Below are 18,621 nucleotides of genomic sequence, written 5' to 3'. Positions count from 1 at the left end.
TTGTTGGAAGATACGTGATGTGCTGTTACAGACCTTCAAACCATTGACCTGGTGATTTATGATGAACTCGAGATGCCAAACATTCTCAAGTCTTGGCAAATCTCAGTAGAATGTAAATTAGCTGAAATATAGATGCATGGAGTTGTACTGCTGTTTTGCTGCAATTGACTCACAATTTTGCACAGATTTGCATCCAAGATTTGGATGCTATCAATGTGGCCTGTTTATGTGCTTCTAAATTTTACATTGGACAGTAGCTTTTTGACTGTGGATGGTTAGAACAGGCAAATCAAGTTGTGTTTGTTACTTCCTTTTAGATGGATCAAAGCTTTGGACCCTACCTTTCAAGCCAGGTTAGGAGGATGGTTAAAAGCGGTTTCCAGTTACTATTTTAAATCTATCCTACCCAAAATGGCAGAGGAAAAGGGTGATATTCCTATTTTGCTCTGCTAACTTTAGCTGACACAGAATGTCATGCCAGCCAAAACCTGATTTAAGCTTCTTACATATCTCTTGGGAGCTCGACTCTCAATATATACTTTACAGACTAATAATTCTCAATGCACTTATCATACATGCATGCAGTCGACATACACATCCATAGTAACATATTGAGTGTGAATGATCTTGATAGATGGTGGGTACGTTGAAGATTATTGATAAACGAAAAGTTAGTAGAAGGATCTGCATTCCCCGCAACATGTACAAGACAATGGGGTGGTGGATACGGATAACAGTGGCTGGCATGCTGATTAACTGATTATATATTTACCCACTTGGACGGTGTATATTTTACCCGATTGGGTGCTTCCAATCTCTAGAACCTTGTAGTGCTTTCAGTGATGTCAGCTCTCAATCAATTAAAAGCTACAATTGTTTTGGATCTTAGTGAGGTAGGGAAATGGAAAATCCGACCTTATCTTCCATCATCTTCCTTCTTAACTTCCTGGTCAAATTTGGCATGCCAAATGCTCCAGGTACAAGGTTTTCCCAACATGAACATAAATATCTATTTACCGGTAAAACTAAAATGGTTTAAAAACAGTTCTTAATTCTTACAAAAGATTCAAAAATAATAAAAATAACTATTCAAATTTAAGTATCACTGATTCAATAACTTTTTTAATCTAAATCTTATGTAGGGATGTGCAAATGGTTAGTTGGGTTAATTCGATTATTAGATCTTATTTAAAAATAACCGTAACCGAAATCGAATCGAAGTATATAACTAATTGAACTAACCGAAATCGAACTAATTCGGTTAGTTCGGTTCGGTTTCTAAAAATCGAGCTTAATAATTTTTTTTATTTGTATATATTTATTTATGTTGTATTTTTTTAAAATAAATTAATATTACAAAATATTAAAAATGACCTTAAAAATTATAATAAATAAAATAAATACTTTTCTTTCAATTTCTTTACAATAATATTTTTAATCACAAGATCAAATACATATAAATTTCTTTAAAAATAAACATCCTTATTTAGGTTTAGTTAATTTGATTAAAATTTTTCTTAACCGAAACCGAATCAAATTAATTTTACTAATTGAACTAACCGAATCAAAATAACCAAACTCATTTCGATTCGGTTGTTGGGTTCGTTTTCTATTTGCTCACCCCTAATCATATGATTTTTAAAATTTTATATTTATTTCATGATCACCTACTCCACGTTGGATCACATTGTGCAATAGTTGTAATCAGATTACAATCATAAGAAATTCTCTTTCTCCAGAAAATCATCATTATGAAAAAGAAAGGGGTAAAGGGTGTGGCATTTTACAAGCATGAATGCACATGCTCATCCTATGGAAGCTTAAAACCTTAGAGATGTGTTAAGGATAACGAACTCCTGATTCCTTGAAGAGGATGGGAAATAAGGATAAAAAGTGTTTATATTATTGTTTATCCTCGTACCAAGTGTGTCCACTTTCCTTTTTTTTAAAGATTTATCAAACCAAAATTGTTCTCTTTTACAGGCCAAATGGAGATAAAAAGTGTATATCAGATATTTTGATTAATTTTCCTTGTACTAATAATGTCAAGGATATCCACTTTTAATTTTTTAAATATACATTTCTTTCGTCCCTTTTTATTTGTTCATTTTCTTTTTTCAAAATGTCCCTAAATGAAGGGTTTTCTTTTTCATTTTTTCTATATTACAAAATTATTTTTCATCATTTTTTTTATTTTCTAATATTAACAAAACATCGGACATTTATATTATAAAAAAAATTCAAATTTTAATATAAAATACATTAAAGTCAGGACAAAAAAAATGTTATTTTAAAATGATCTTTTTCCTTCTAAAAATCGAACCAAAGAAAGATCAACATGTAACTTGATTGATACTAAGAAAAAGAATAATAATAAAAAAAAAACACTTTGCATAATTTCTCAATGGGTTATTATGTGAATGGGGAAAAAAAAGAATATTTTCTGAAATCCGGCAAATGAGGTTAGACCATCAAAATGAAGCATCAAATCAACAACAAAGCACTAAACCCACAACACTACAAAAAAAGGCCCACAAATTGTACTCTTATCCCAGTTGTTGCCTTGCTGCAAGTTGTGTGTTGCAGCTTGGTATGGATGGGGATCGAGGAATCACCCTCCACGGGATTTAACTCACAAAAATCTGATTTTTATCCTTCTCATTCCCTTTCACTTGTTCAATTTTCTTAACTTAACCATGAAAGTGTGTAGGAATCGATTTTTCATATTGAATATTGCTGATTATTAAATTATGATTTTCATATTAATATGTTTAAATATAATTAGATTATAAAAAGATTTAAAAATTGGTCAAAATATAGTCACGAGTCGCGACAGCACTGAACGAGAGATGTGACTCTCAATTTTGTGCGGCCGTACATAGACTAATTGACCCATGGCATGCGAAACACAAGGCATGTGAGACATGACTCCAAAGCGTCCACGTCAATTCTCAAGTGACTGAGCCAGCGTGCACCGAACCCACTAAGTCTCTTCCACCCTCAGTCCTCACACTCTGAACCCAATTCCAACCCAAGCTAGGCCGATTCGCCGCACAGCCGATTCCCCCTGGTCAACCCATACAACATACCAAAAACAAGAGTCTTTCTCTCAGGGCAGTCTTCCTGTCACGAGAGTCAACGACATAGACAGAGGTATCTTTCTCAGGTATAATTTTGCCTTCAATGGGAGTGGGTAGCCATAGCCATAGCCATAGCCATAGCCACGACTTTATGGTGGCTGGACCTGTAGAGCAAGTGCTTATAGAGAACAAAAAACTTTACGAAATTAAGAGCCAACGTAGAAAAACAAAAAGAAGAGGGTAGACAGCCATTGTTGACCGCCGTATCAATAAATCATTGCCTTCTGTTGGGTCTTTTTGCATGGGACCTACATCCAACATGGTTGACAGTCCCTTCAACATCCATGAAGGGCATTTGCGATGGGCAGCTCTCATTGCTTGGCCCTCAGTATTAAATTTGGTTGTCTCATTTTCATTTTGTATGAAGTTTAAAAAAATTTAAGTTGAGTTTTGATTTTCATTAATTATAATTTTATTTTCAAACTTCCTTTTAACTTGAAATGTGAGCAAAAACATTAGATAAATTGGAGGTTATCTTCAACTCTTTATTTATTATCAATCAATTTTAAATTAAATTTTTATTTTAAAATTTTAATATAATAGTAAAACATAATTTATATGATGCAATAAATTCATGATCTTTACGCATGAGAAAAAATAATCTCTTAAATTAAGAGTATCTTTAATATATAAACATAATAAATATCCCTTCACTTATTATAAATTAATTTTATATATGTTATAGACTTGTTTTAAAAATTTAACAATGATTATAAATATAAATATAGTTTAAAAAAACTCAATTTATTTTCAAAAAAATTATTAATAATTCTTCAATTGAAATCCTAAGTAGGAGTTGTTGTCAAATTTAAGCATAGAAGAGCCATGTAGAAGCGAAGGTGATATACAAACAAAACACATACAAAAGAAACTCCATGATTGAAACCAAAAGGTGTTAATTGCGTTGGCCGGTCATACACGAGCGAGTGACTAAAGTTTGACACTGAAAAAAATAAGTGGATCTAATTGGAGTTGTTCAACTGTCATATAGAGTACGCGTAAATGTACAAAAATCCACGCCATTCCCTCGGGGTGTCGTCTTCCCCAACACTTTACAAACTTTGAATTATTTTCATAGTTAAATAAATTTCAATGTTGAATTTCACTTCTCGTGTCGTCGCATATACACATTATTTGTTGTCGGAAAATTTAAAAAAAAAATCTCTATTTATTTAAAAAAATTAATCAAATACTTGATTTTATAGACTAAAATATATGCGGATGGAATTCTAAATCGGAATATTGGACAACTTGTGGTGGTGTCAAAAACCTTAGCTAAAAGCTCTTCTCCAACTTGGGTGATTGTCATTTTTTATACCTTTGATCTTTAGTTCCCCACCAAACAAAAATACCCAATAGCTGATTTCCTGACATTTTCTTACATTCACAACCAGATTTGGTATTAGCTTTTGAGGCCTTTTAGGTTGTTTAGAGTTTCTCACTGTTGGATTCTTACTTTGATTTTTATGCTCTTTGTTTAATTAAGGTGTAGATTACGATTACGTCCAGATTAATCAAAACCATTGTTAATTTATGGCGGTGTTTTTCCCCATTATTCCACTTAATCTAAAGGGGTTTTCTGGCCTAATAAAAATAGAAAAATTTAAGGGCGTTTTTAGCTCTGAAAAATGTGTAACATTCTTTTTCTGGAGGGTGGAGGGAGGGTGTGTGCTTCTATTTATAATATGTTTTTCGCTTCAGGTGTCGGTTGCATAAATTTACAAAAAGTATAATATTTTAAAATTTCTTCAACTGTGTTGAACTAAATAAAATTTTAAAATTAACGGATTAAATAATTATTATTAATTAAAATTAAATAATCACTTAGGTGCCGACGTGATTAAAAATTTTACATAATAATAATAATAGTAATCAATATTAGAAAGCTAAGATCCCGATTGTCAACACGATGCAAAAAGTCAGCAAAGTTATAGAAAAAGGGGTTTTCAAAGTCTTCATTTGATTCAACGAAATAATAATATCTTGTGAATGGGTCCCTTCTGAAGTAGGGTTGGTGCCGATGAGAGGGAGGTGGGTCCCTCAATAACTTTTAAATTTTTAAATTTTTTGTATTTTTAAAAAATTTTATAATTTCACCTTTTTAATAATTTTTAAATTTTTATAATTTATCTTTACTTTTTAAAACATTTATAATATCGCCATTATAAAAAATTTTAAAATTTTTCTAACATATTTTTAATTTTTAAAAATTTTATTATTTTACTCTTATGATAATTTTTTATTTAATGAAATACCATACAATAATTAATCAATAACCAATTTTACTAGAACTAAAACAAAGCCAATTGCATTTTACAAAAACAAATAATAAAATCAATTACAATAAAATTATTTTCAAACATCACTACTCCGAAATTTCACAACCACCACTTAACTCTCTTTTCTTTTTACCAAATATTGTAGAAAAAAAAATTATTTTTTTTTACAGTTTTTTACTTGTAAGTATGTGTAGAAAATTTTTAGTCATAACCTAATTTTCATGTCATGATAATTGATAAGATTAGTTTATTTACATATTTTAATTTTAATATTTTTAATTTAAAATTTTTTTATTTATTAATTTTTACCTGATAATTTTGATTTAAGATTTACCGTTTTAACTATTTGTTATTGAAAGCAATTTGATTAAGCATCTAAAGTTAGTTATTACTTATTTATTTAGGGATTGCTTGATTGTTTTCCTACAAATTAGTTGTGCTTTTTTTTACTTAGATTCTTGTGAATAATTAAGTTTTTTATTAAAGAATTACTTCCTTGTTAAATTATTTATTAATATCATATTTAATTTTTGAAATTAATTTTAAAGAATTGCTTCTCCATTGAATTATTTATTGATGGTTTTTAATATTTTTTAAGAAATTTTTTTTCATTGAAATTTTTGTTATTATATTTATTAATTTTTGTTTGTTATTAAGTTTATCTAGAAATTGAGATTATTGTCATTCTTAAATTATTTATAATTATACTAGTTAATTCCTTTAAGTAAATTATTAAGATCAATTCATTTGAATAATTTTTAAAATTTATTTGTATAATTTTCATATAATGTTTTTTATCTAAATTGTTTTATATAATTATCAAACATTGAATTTTTAGTATAATTATTTGATTTATAAATATTATTTTCGATTTTTCATCCTCTAAATATAAAATCTTAACTCTGACCACTGATTGGTGCTCTCCATGGCTCTTCTCCAATGCAACTGACTACACGTGACAATTACTTCCCCAAATTATTGCACTAACAAACAAGATAAATTAAAGGATAGATAGGTTTCCCACTTGTTCTCTTCTTTTTCTTTTGTTTTTTCTTCCTTTCTTCCAGAAGGAAAATTTTGTATCTCTAATTAAGTCTGACATATGCCAAATTTGTTTGTGCTGATTTTGTTATGTTATACTAATATTTGATTTAGGGATAAGAAAAAAAAAAGAAATTAATTCATGTAAAGTTTGACTGAATTTGAGGTTATTAAATCAATGTATGTCCAAGAAAAAGAAAGCTTTTATAATTAGACATGGGTAGCTTTATATTTTATGATTTGAAAAAAAAAAAAAACCAACTCTTTGGGTTTCTTTAAGCCTTTCTTATGGGTTGGTGTCTCCCTGCCATGAAGCCTTGAAAATAAGACACATGCATTCTTTTTCTTTTCTCTCATAGTTTGAACTTTAAATATGTAACATTATTAAATTGTCAAGAGAAATGACCAGTTGTTCCTTTCACACTTTGAATTCTTCATGATGATTAGGGTTGTTCATTAAAGATTATTAGAATTTTTAGATAAGAAGGAAAAGTTGTATTTAGTTAAGAAAAGACAACAATTAAAAATATCATTCCAAGCAGTTTAACTTCTCCTCAGTCAACAAACTTTGATGGGTAAAATTATATATTTTAGAATGCATATTTAATAATCATTTTACATGTATGTGTTAAATTTTATGTATAATTAATTTTTTAAAATCTAGAGTTTATCACTGTAGGAATTTAAAAATAATATTGAGCGAATTAATTGCTGAAATTCAATGTATTAAAATCTTCTTCCTCATTTTTAATTAACTCTTCTAACTCTCTGATGGGTGAGAATCTTAATATTTTTGACTTAATCTTATCTTTATATAATTCATCCTTAATCCTACTCATAGGATTTTTAAAGTTTTTTAGGTTTTTAAATTCATGAGTCTAACCCACTTTATTAAATCCCTCCTTTAATCAATGAAACATTTACCTTAAAAAAAATCATATCATGGACTATAATATTATCTTTTTATTAAAACCAAATTAATTTAATTAGATTTTGATAAAATAAAAAAAACAAATAATCTAATAATATGAACTTCACTATTCATGATTAAAAAACGCATACTCAAATACAGAGTATATTATTAAGTTACTTGCACATTAAGTTAAATTAAGTTAAATTATCATTTACTTTACTTGTATTTCAAAAAAGTTTAATCTCATATAGAGAAAGTAAGAATACGCTCTTTTTTAAGAATAGCTATACAAAGCTCTCTTAGATTAATTGTTAAGTATATTCATGTTGAGAATTAATTAAGAATATTTTTTTTAATAAGTAAGAGTGTTTATTTTCTCTAAATTCTTTTCAAAAGAGTAAAAAATTTTAATATTTTTTATTTGATGAGTTTGGTCAAAATTGGTGTTCAGTTTAGTAGTTTAGTAAAGTTTCTAACCTCAGCGCAATTAGTGTCTTCACAATCTCTCAACATCATGTTCTTTTTGAATGAAAACACATATTTTTTATGTTAAAATTGAATCAGCTGACAAAAATGTAAAAATTCATTATAGAAAGAAAAATAATAAGAATATAAGTTTTTTTTTTTTGGGGAATGAGTAAAAATATAAGTCTCACCTTTATTCATTTTGCAATCAACCAGTGGATATGTACGAAATAAAGTCATCTTTATCCTCTAATTTAATTATTGCCATAAATCGACTCTTATCCTTTGCTTCCTCCCCACCGAGAAAATCCAAAAATAATGATAAAAAAAGGGCGAGAAAGCAAAATAACACAGCACTTGACAATGAAATCCACTATTACAAAGACGAGATGTGGCAAAAATGTTGTTGGACAACGTGTTGTCAAGGATGCTAAAATGCACTGAATTGGAAGAATTTTGACACATTTTAAAGATAGGTAAAACAACACAAGTGGATATGCGCATGCAGTATTCTTTTTTCATTTGAAGCAGAATATTATAAAATGCTGTAAAGTATTGAATTCTCTTCAGCTGGATATTGATCCTGAACTTGTTTCTTAATTTTATAATTCAGAAGATATCCATGATCTTCATATTGTAAATTTGGAGGAAATCTTGTGTATTGGATCCAATTTAAACTTTCTACAAGTCTCATAATTGATTATATTACTTTATAGTATAACTCTAATTAGATATTACAGTCTAGCTAATGAACATTATTATAATGAAATTCTAACTAGATCATTTGTACAATTAAATTAAAAAAAAATCTCTTTAAACGGTTTAATAACCTTTGAATGCAATACATAGACTTCAGCTAAGAGCAAGAATGAATGGCCCTAAAACATGTGATAAACAGTAGCCAAAGGATATGAAATGGGGGGCATTTACCATCCATAAATTATGATAAATTCTCAACTGCTAATTGCAACTTGAAACAAATTTGAAAAAAAAAAATAACAATTATAGTGGAAATGTGGGGGAGGGAGGAAACAAGAAACTTGCTTAAATATTATGAGATTTTACACTTATTGATTGGTATATATGTAAAATCAAGTGCCGTAATGAAAGTTAGATGGATTAGGACCAACACCATTTCTTTTATAGATTTTTCGAGGATTGATTTTGTAAATCTCTTTCCCAAAACAATTGAAGGCGACATGACCTTGCTGTAATTGGAAGAAGTGGGGTGGCCACTACATTGAAGACATGTGAAAACATGTGTCATTCAAATGAATAGAATAAAGAAAACACTTGGATATTTGATTAGCATGTGAGACTTGTAATAATTAGTCGAAGGCTTTCAATCCGAATTTTGCAAAGGAGAGGTTATGAATTTGAATGCAAAGATGGGTATGTTTTTCAAGCTTTAAAACCCAAAACCAATCTTTTCTTTTTCTTACCCTTATGGAAACTACTCCTCGTATATTGCATAATGGGGTCATGTCTGACAAGAAGGGTACTCAAAAAGCTACTCTATCCGAAAAATTATGGATTAGAGAAGGATTTGAGGAATTCTACAAAGGGCATTTTCCTTCACATTTAGATAAGATGATAGGGAAGCATCTTAATTGAATACTATTCTCTATATAATCAAAAATAATTTTAAACATATATAAGTATGTGTTTACTATTGAATTAAATGTTTGGATATATAATTAAGTTCGGATGTTGATTTACTTGATTTTGTATATCAAGAATATCATAGCAATCTTAAGCTTAAATTATCTACTTAACTAAGGAAAATATTTTCTGCCATGTCACTTATGGACCCAAGAAACCATGCACACACCAAACCATCTTTGACAAAACTTGGAAAAAAAAAATAATCGATGAGACAAGAGTCATCCCAAAGATTCTAAAGAAGTCATAATAGCTATCAAAATGAGCATTTCGTTTCCATGACAAGGATAGGCTCAAAGTCTTTTTGATCCCCTCATTTGGATTTAAGATCAACTCGTTGGTGCTTTTCAAGGGCCTTCAAAAACAAGTGTGGGACAAGCACTTCAATTATTCTAGTTGTGCTTTCCGGAGAGATAGACGAGTCATTCTTCACCCTTAAGAAAAAACACAATAGCCAAATATTCAACAATTTCAGCTCTACCTAAAACACATTTTTGACTAGTGCATTTTCAATTTGATTTATATATATAGATTAAATTATACAATTAGTCTATGTACTTTATCAAAAATATATATAACTTTAGTTTTTATATAATAATTTATGTAAATTAAATTTTTATATTTTTTTAATTTATTAATTTTAATCTAGACCCTTATCGTGCAAAAATTACAGTAGTGCAGAAGTAAGCAAAAATAATTTAATTGTAAATTGAAACCTTGTATTGTAATTATGGTAGTAGAGAGGTAAACGAAAATGATGATAGTGACTACCAGCAATTGATTTGTAATACAAAGATTTAATAGAGTACAAAGATTAATAGCATAATTTGACCGTTTGTCTACAATTTAAATATTTTTTCCTTTCTCTTTTCCAAAAAAAAAAATTATTGAAACAAATCTTAACCGAAGTAAATAATGTACTAGTCTCTCTCTCCTCCTCATAAAGTTATTCCACATTTTATCAGCATAATTATTATTGATCATCTTTCAAAGAATCTGATGTTGATATTGGAAGTTTTGCTTCTTTTCATCTTCTTCCAATTTGATGGGTTTTGCTTAAAAGTTAAAAGGATGAAGTTTGAAATAAATTTGCTAATTATTCCGTGTCATTCTCATTATATCCAGTTTCAGAATGTTGAAAGAAAATGAAAGATACCCAATTTGAAAGTACAAAAAAATAGTTCCAACATTAGCTAGGGTTTGAAAGAAATTTATTCTATGTCATTATCATAATTAGGTTGCCAAATTATACATATCTTTGAAATTGAGAATTAAACTAAAGTATTATTATAAGCTTAATGCATTGTCTTGAGTTTTGATTATGAGTACATTTCCTATTGCAGCTATAGGGATAATGCCTGCTCGATAATTGAAAAGCCAAATAAAGCTTCACCATCCACATAATTTTGAGTTTGAAATTTCAGATCCATCTAATTACATGGTTATTATTTAATTTTGTCCTTTTTTACTTATGTCTTTATACCTTTTGGGAATGATGCACTTTCTAACTTTGTATAGAATTGCAACAATTCATCAATTACTCTCATTAAACCATATATAGTTTTTTAGTTTGGCCTAGCTACTTAGGTGCCTACATCACCTGCAAAAAATGGTCTTGAAAATCAAGCAACATTAGCTTTTTCTAGGGATAACAAGAGGGATTCCATTGCTTGCAGAGTTGAGACTTTCCAAGCTACATTTCTTGGAAGGATTAGGGAGAATATAGAATAAAGAAACAGCTCTGTCACATTTGTTTTCATCTAGAAATTAATAAGATATTTTGTGTGTGAGGCTAGCTCTTGTTTAATTTTTTGGCATATATGAAATCATAGAACACATGGCGTTGAAGTCACCAATCATGTGGCGACATATGTTCATATTGTGCTTCAATAATTGTTCTCTTACCATATTTTAGTGTTTTTCCATTTGGAAACAAAGAAAGAGGAGTTGAACTTTGAACGAAATAATTGAACTATATCAAAGGGTAATATTAATTAAATCAAATTTAGATTAATTAATTGTTACACCATATAACAAGGTTTTATAAAAGTACAAATTCTCAAAAGCTCGGCTGTATTTTTTTAATTTTTTTAGGTCCAATTAATTATAGCACATATAGTAGTAGGAGGCATGATTTTTAGAATAAATTACACTGTTACTCAAGACTTATGTCCATTTTCATTTAATCATTAAGCTTTAATTTATACCATTGAAGTCACGAAATGAAATTTTTTAAAATTAATCACAACTAGATATGTATATATATGAAAAAAAAGTATGATGCAAGCCGAGGTACCGAGTAATATTAAAACAACTGTAAGAACCTAAGCAACAAATGCCACCTATGAACAAAAGCCAAACAATATTATTTGTGTTGCTAGCTTTTTGTTTTGGGTGTGATTTAATTCTGATTTCAGTGCTAAATGATTTTGCTTTGATTTTGTTTTGTTTCGTAAAGTGTTTAAATAATCCCTTACTCGGATGTTGGCTTGCTGTCTATCTAATTTTAGCATTGATCTAACTATGTATTAATTTTTTGATAAATAAAAAAGGTAATCTATTTGATTGATAAAAAAAAGAAAAAGAAAATTCATTATAAAATATTTTTAACAAAATAATAAAATTAAAAAGTAAAAATATCTTTAATAACATTGCAGAGTATAATACAATCGGATTGTATAGTAATCTTACTTGCAAAATAAATATTATAATATAATTTAATTAAGTATATAACAAAAAATGTATTCTCACTTTTCTCATATTAAATATGATCAAATAGTATTTCTGAATTGTCGAAACTAGGACCGCTTAATTCACTTGGCAGCTCCATGATGTTGAAGTAACAAAAGTGCTTGATGAGAATTGTATCTAATTCTATATATCAAGAGTTGAAGATTCTTAAAGGTAGCAAATAGATGTCGAAACTTGGAAATGATCTTGAAGAACCGTCTCTCTAAATTATCTTCGAGTCGTAATCAAACATTTTCGATTGAATTCCACCACTTAGTGGAGCAGTCAAAGCTGGCAACCTAGCTACATATCAATCTTAATGCTTATGCTGAGATACTTCTATTGATCCATCTCTACCATGGCAACAGCTAGAAAGTGGTTCTTTGGGTATATGTGAATGGTCACATCACATTCAACTAGTGAACAAATTAAACCTTTTCTTTTTCCAAATTAAAATGACAAGATTTCTTTCGGAATAAATTACGGATTGGAACTTCAATTACACAGTAATCACGCACTAAAAAAGGGTTAATGGATTCGTAATAATGGAATCCCCATGATCAAGCAAAAGATTCTCAACGTGTTAGCGATTGATATTTGCCTCTTGTTTCGACAAAACGAATTGTCTACATTCAACTAATTAATTAACTATTGGCTTATAAAATCTAATTAATAGGTGAGGCAATGAATAGGTGTTCCTTTATAGATAAATTAATAAATAGGGATTAGTGTCTACAATTACAAACCCATTTAAAATTTAAAGAGACTATTGAAAATGTTCTAAATACATGATAGATATTAACAAAATACAGTTTTGTTCCTATTATTTGTCCATCACTTGACTTCGCACAATTTAATATTTAAATTCAATGTAAATTTTTCCAATTTATTAGTGAATCAATCAATGTGTAAATAAGAAAGTTTCATCAGTTTGGGTCAAAATTGAGAGGCGAAATAGCATTTTCAAATGAGTGACTATTCTATTGTAAATTTTGCAGCCATGGCATTTCCCTTTTTAACAAGCCTTTTTGCTTTCTCAATTTTAAATCCTTGGTGAAATCAAAATTTCAATCCTTGTTGTAACAAATCATTAAAGTTTTATTGCTAATTAATTAACTGACAAAGTTTTATAAGAATGGCAGGGTGTATATGTGACTATATGGGGTTAGGTTCATAAAGTGTCGGCACATCCATTCAAAACAACAAAGGGGGCACCTTGCTAAAGGGAATCTAATTACATAAAAATGACTGGGGTGAAATATCAAGGAGAGAGTGTCCTAATTTCCCAAGAAGTGGAAAAAGAAAGAACAAAGGAAAGAAAACGAATTCAAAGATACCCTCTCTCCTTAAGGGTTAAAGCCCTTTCTTTCTTCCTCATTCATTGGGAACAAAAGACAGGAATTAGATACTGATTGTCCACCCACGAATGGCAGTACTTTTTTTTTTCTTTTCTTTTTTTTGTTGTTGGCTGAGAGGATATATGAGTGGTCGAGCCATGTTAAGATTATCATAAAGAAAGCATTTGACTGTCATTATAAACGTATTTCAATTCAATTACTTATACACTCCATTCAATTTTTTGGGATCATGAATAAATGAATAATGAAGGAACCTTATTCCCCTTCAATAAGGATGGAGGAGAAGCAATAACCGAGAGAATTTTGAGTCAGAGGTGGTCCTTTAAAGAGATAGATTAAATTATTATTTTTACTAGCACTCCCCTTCCACTATATAAACAACCCAAATTTCATCACAGAGATGCACGACAAAAACTTAGTGCAATTCCCCCCCTCTTCTATTTCTTGTGACAACCCTTCTTGTTACATCCAATCCATAGAGGAGAGGGTCTCAAAGGGACAATAATGAAGGTATGAATACTACCAGTTTCTTTTCTAAGTAATATGTAAGTTTAGTTATCATGTTGTTTTGTTCATTAAATAAAGGATTAATTTCTTTGTGCATGCATGTAACTCTATTATTTGATTAATTTCAGGCTAAAGATATAATTCTTGAAAGCTAAAGAGTAACACATAAATTTATGCATAATATATGGAGTAAATAATTCTAATGAAAAAAAGAAGAAGATAAGTTATATATAAGTATGTTCAATTAAAGAATCTATTAAATATTTTTTTTAAAATTAAAAAAAAGGAGATTCAAATCGAATTTTTTAAATAAAAAAATTATATACCAATAAATAAATCAAATATTCGTGTTATGCTTTAAATTTACTTGTATGTATAATTTATTAAAATAACTTGCATGTGCGTCTCTATAACGTAAAACTATCGTGTATAAGTTATTCTTTTGAAGAAGAAAAACCTCCAGTGAAACTCAGATTCATGCTTGCTGTTTAGAAACAATCAAATCAACGTATACTCTTCCAAAAATTTTTGCACTCCAACTCTTGCAGGTTGCTAATTTGTTTATTAAATATTCCAAGTATGTTTTGTACATAAACAAGTTTTCGAAAACAATAGATTATCAACTTTACCGAACAAACAACAACACTTGTTCCAAAACAAAAAAAAAACTGTACCCAACAAACAATAAAAACAAACAGCATTTATAGTAAAATAACGTCATCTTTTCTGGGTAAAGAGATTGATAATTGAGAAGAGACAGGAAAGAAGAAGGGTGGGTAAGAAATTTACAACCATTTACTCGTAAGAATATATAGTTAATTAAGCTTGCCCAAAGATTTTTTCTTTTATAACCTACTATGGTACTAATTAGCAGAGCCAAAAGCCGGTTAGCGATAGGAGTCTTGGAAGTTTAATTACTAGTTTGAACAAAGGTACAACTGCCACATGTAAAAAATGAAGCGACCCGACCTAAAACGGTGAGCCAGAGACTTTCTGTATTGGACTCTAGACTGCTACAAGAAACTAGAAAGTGTAGTTATGTCTGACTGTTGAAATTTTACAAGGAGAGTTGTAGCTCGTAGGCAAAAAAGTGCTATACCCTCTGGTGGGGTAGGCCCAGATTGGTTGGAAGGATTTGCGATATTTCTTGAATTTCATAAACACAAAAAGAGAGAGAGAGAGAGAGAGAGAGAGAGATCGCTATACGTGTGCTAGTGAGTGGTTTGGGGCAAAGGTATGGTGGGGAGAGCGTTTGACGTAAAACGCGTAGTCTTACGGCATTTGGACAACGTGCTAGTTTCTGCACCTTTCTCCCAACCCCCGGCAGTTATATATACTCCACCCGTTCCTCATTCTGCACCCCAAATTCAATTCTACTGCCTACTCTTCTCTCATAGCTTTCCATCTGTTAAAAGACACTTCCCCGGGAGAGGGAAAAAAAACTGCCCTGTTGTCGTTTTTGAAGCACTAAATCTATTTGGGTTTTTGTGACTATTGGGAGGTGTGAAATCTCAGTGTTAGTAACGGCAGTCACTGCTAGACATACAGCCGAACTAAACCTTGATACATCAGAATTCAGAGACCCACCAGCCTTAACTCTCTTAAATTCTGCTTCTGTGTTATGATAAATTTTTGGGTAGACAGTGTGCACAACCTTTGAGAGTAGATTTTACAAGGCAACAATACTAGTAGAAGCTTTTCCTTTATCAGAAAAGAAAAACCAACTTATTAGTTTGTTGATTTCTTTCTTCAACAAAAGATGGCAGAGAACGGTGCGGGAAAGAACCACCTTCAACACAACCAAGTTTTTGACGTCTCCATTGATGTGCTTCCTCAAGGTGGCTCCAAATGCCTTGATGAAGATGGTCGTCTCAAGCGAACTGGTAAGTTCCAGGAAATTTTTTGACAAGATTCTTTTGCTTCTCTGTTGCTTTGTTTTAAAAAAGTAAATTCATTCTACTTTTGATAAAGTTCAACAGCGGGAGGAAAAAGAAAACAAGTTGTTGTGTATTTACTAAACTCTGTGCGTTACTGTTTTTCCTTTGCCAGGAACTGTATGGACCGCAAGTGCTCATATTATTACAGCTGTGATTGGTTCTGGTGTCCTATCCCTGGCTTGGGCCACTGCTCAGCTTGGATGGGTTGCTGGTCCAGCAGTGATGTTTTTGTTCTCTTTCGTAACTTACTACACCTCTACTCTTCTTGCTGCCTGCTACCGGTCTGGTGACCCTATCAATGGCAAGAGAAATTACACTTACATGGATGCTGTCCGATCCAATCTTGGTAAATTAAAGTAACTTTTCAATTGCATTAGCAAGTGGGGTTCTTCTAAAACTCTTAAAAGTTAATGTCTTTGTTCTTTTCTGTGTTTGCAGGTGGGTTTAAAGTCAAGATATGCGGGTGGGTTCAATACTTGAACCTTTTTGGAGTTGCCATTGGGTACACAATTGCATCATCAATCAGCATGATGTGAGTTTCCAACTTCAGATTTTTATTTTATAGAAGAAACCAATGACATTTGCTTTCTTGTTTAGTTGTTTATTGATTTGTTTGAGCTAACAGATTTTTTTTTTTTTTGGTTTTGATATAACAGGGCTATCAAAAGGTCTAATTGCTTCCATGCCAGCGGTGGCAAAGATCCATGCCACATGAATAGCAACCCTTATATGATTGCTTTTGGTATTGTTGAAATCATTTTCTCTCAAATTCCTGGCTTTGATCAATTATGGTGGCTCTCCATTGTTGCTGCTGTCATGTCCTTCACTTACTCAACAATTGGACTAGGTCTTGGAATTGCTAAAGTAGCAGGTAATAACAGCTTCCTCAGAAACTTCAAATGCGTTTTAATCTTGAGATAATTTTTGGAAAATAAATTTGGTATAAGAAACTGATTTAAGGTGTTTTTGTTTGGTTAATTTATCAGAAACTGGAAAAGTTAGGGGAAGCCCAACCGGAATAAGTGTTGGAACCGTTACTCAAGCCCAGAAGATATGGAGGAGCTTCCAGGCACTTGGAGACATAGCTTTTGCCTATTCTTACTCCCTCATCCTCATTGAAATTCAGGTATTTAATTTCATTCTGTCAATCTAGTTAATCTAACACAAAATGACTTGTTAACTTGATAGGACCATAGAACTTGAACTTAACAATATGATATTTTTACAGGATACACTCAAGGCTCCACCATCAGAATCCAAGACAATGAAAAAGGCATCTTTGATAAGTGTTTCAGTGACAACCGTCTTCTACATGTTGTGTGGTTGCATGGGCTATGCTGCTTTTGGAGACTTGTCCCCTGGAAACCTTCTCACTGGTTTTGGATTCTATAACCCATTCTGGCTCCTTGACATTGCTAATGCTGCCATTGTAATTCACCTCGTCGGTCGTCCAAGTTTACTGCCAACCCCTTTTTGCCTTCATTGAGAAAAAAGCAGCAGAAAAGTTCCCAGATAGTGAGTTCATCACCAAAGATATCAAGATCTCTATCCCAGGCTTCCGCACCTACAATCTCAACCTCTTCCGATTGGTTTGGAGGACACTATTTGTGATCACAACAACTTTGATCTCTATGCTTCTTCCCTTCTTTAATGATATTGTCGGACTCCTTGGGGCTCTTGGATTCTGGCCCCTCACAGTTTACTTCCCAGTTGAGATGTACATTTCAAAGAAGAAGATACCAAAGTGGAGCACAAGATGGCTCTGCCTCCAAATCCTCAGCATTGCTTGCCTTATTATCACTATAGCCGCAGCTGCCGGTTCTATCGCAGGGGTTGTTCTTGATCTCCAGTCATATAAGCCCTTCTCGACCGGCTACTAGTTCAGTAGAATTGAACTGGTATCGCACTACTGGTGGACAGCTCAAAAAGCAAAGAAAACGAATCTTTAGGATTAAAAGAGGTTCATGTTCATGTTCATATCAAGCCTAAATTGTTGTTGTTAATTACCTCTACTCCTACGCAGTTTCTTTTGTTCTCTACTGTACAACTAAATGGGGGGCCATGTGTCACCATTTGAACTTGTAACTTTCCCTATCACTCAATGCAAAATGGAAAAGTTTGAGCAGGAGAAGTCCTATGCAGGCCACTGTATATTGAACTTTTATGGTGCAATTTAAAAATGTTACTCCGTGCCAAAATTGCTCTGTAACTAGTGGGAAATCCTCATTTCTTCTTTTGGAATGATTGAAACTTGAAAGGCAACTGCTGTTAAACTAAAACGGGCAAGGGAAACCTGTTTCCTGCAAAATGGCAACGCCATTAACACCAACACCATTGGAAGTGCCCATTTCTATTCAACACTGACACCCGCGTGTGTGCACACAGAGAGAAAGTCCATTCTGCGGAAAGGGTTGGAATGGAATTCATCAACCCAAGTCAAGTGATCGGATGGTGGGCAAGAATAAAAAGCAGAATTGGGGCCACACTTGTTTTATGATTGAGGATTAAAGAGATAGGTTCTTGTTACCAGTCAAGGCCAAAAGGATCAGATTTTGATTGCAGCTAATCCATAACTTTCAATGTCACTTT

At 31.3% G+C, this 18,621-nt stretch overlaps 2 protein-coding genes across 2 annotated transcripts in view; both read left to right on the top strand.

Moving 5' to 3' along the window:
• LOC110416720 (chloroplast processing peptidase-like) overlaps positions 1-306 on the top strand; it is a 4,049-nt gene extending 3,743 nt beyond the window's left edge. Inside the window, exon 6 of the mRNA XM_021428781.2 lies at positions 1-306. This exon is cut by the window's left edge and continues 23 nt beyond it. Within this exon, the coding sequence (XP_021284456.1) occupies positions 1-47 (47 nt within the window). The 3' untranslated portion in view covers positions 48-306.
• Positions 307-13,948: 13,642 nt separating this feature from the next.
• Positions 13,949-18,157, top strand: AAP3 (amino acid permease 3). Its single transcript, XM_021428729.2, is given in 8 exon segments — positions 13,949-14,098; positions 15,855-15,978; positions 16,145-16,378; positions 16,471-16,564; positions 16,689-16,903; positions 17,019-17,158; positions 17,261-17,478; positions 17,480-18,157. Coding segments are annotated over 8 exon segments (1,464 nt in total). The 5' UTR covers positions 13,949-14,092; the 3' UTR covers positions 17,913-18,157.
• Positions 18,158-18,621: the final 464 nt, after the last annotated feature.

This window comes from Theobroma umbraticum, unplaced genomic scaffold (genome assembly GCF_002168275.2).
Source record: "Theobroma umbraticum cultivar Fairchild unplaced genomic scaffold, ASM216827v3 scaffold_51.0, whole genome shotgun sequence".
In the NCBI taxonomy this organism is placed as follows: domain Eukaryota; kingdom Viridiplantae; phylum Streptophyta; class Magnoliopsida; order Malvales; family Malvaceae; genus Theobroma; species Theobroma umbraticum.
Note: the sequence above shows the minus strand (reverse complement) of the source record. Positions and strands in the feature narration are given on the sequence as shown.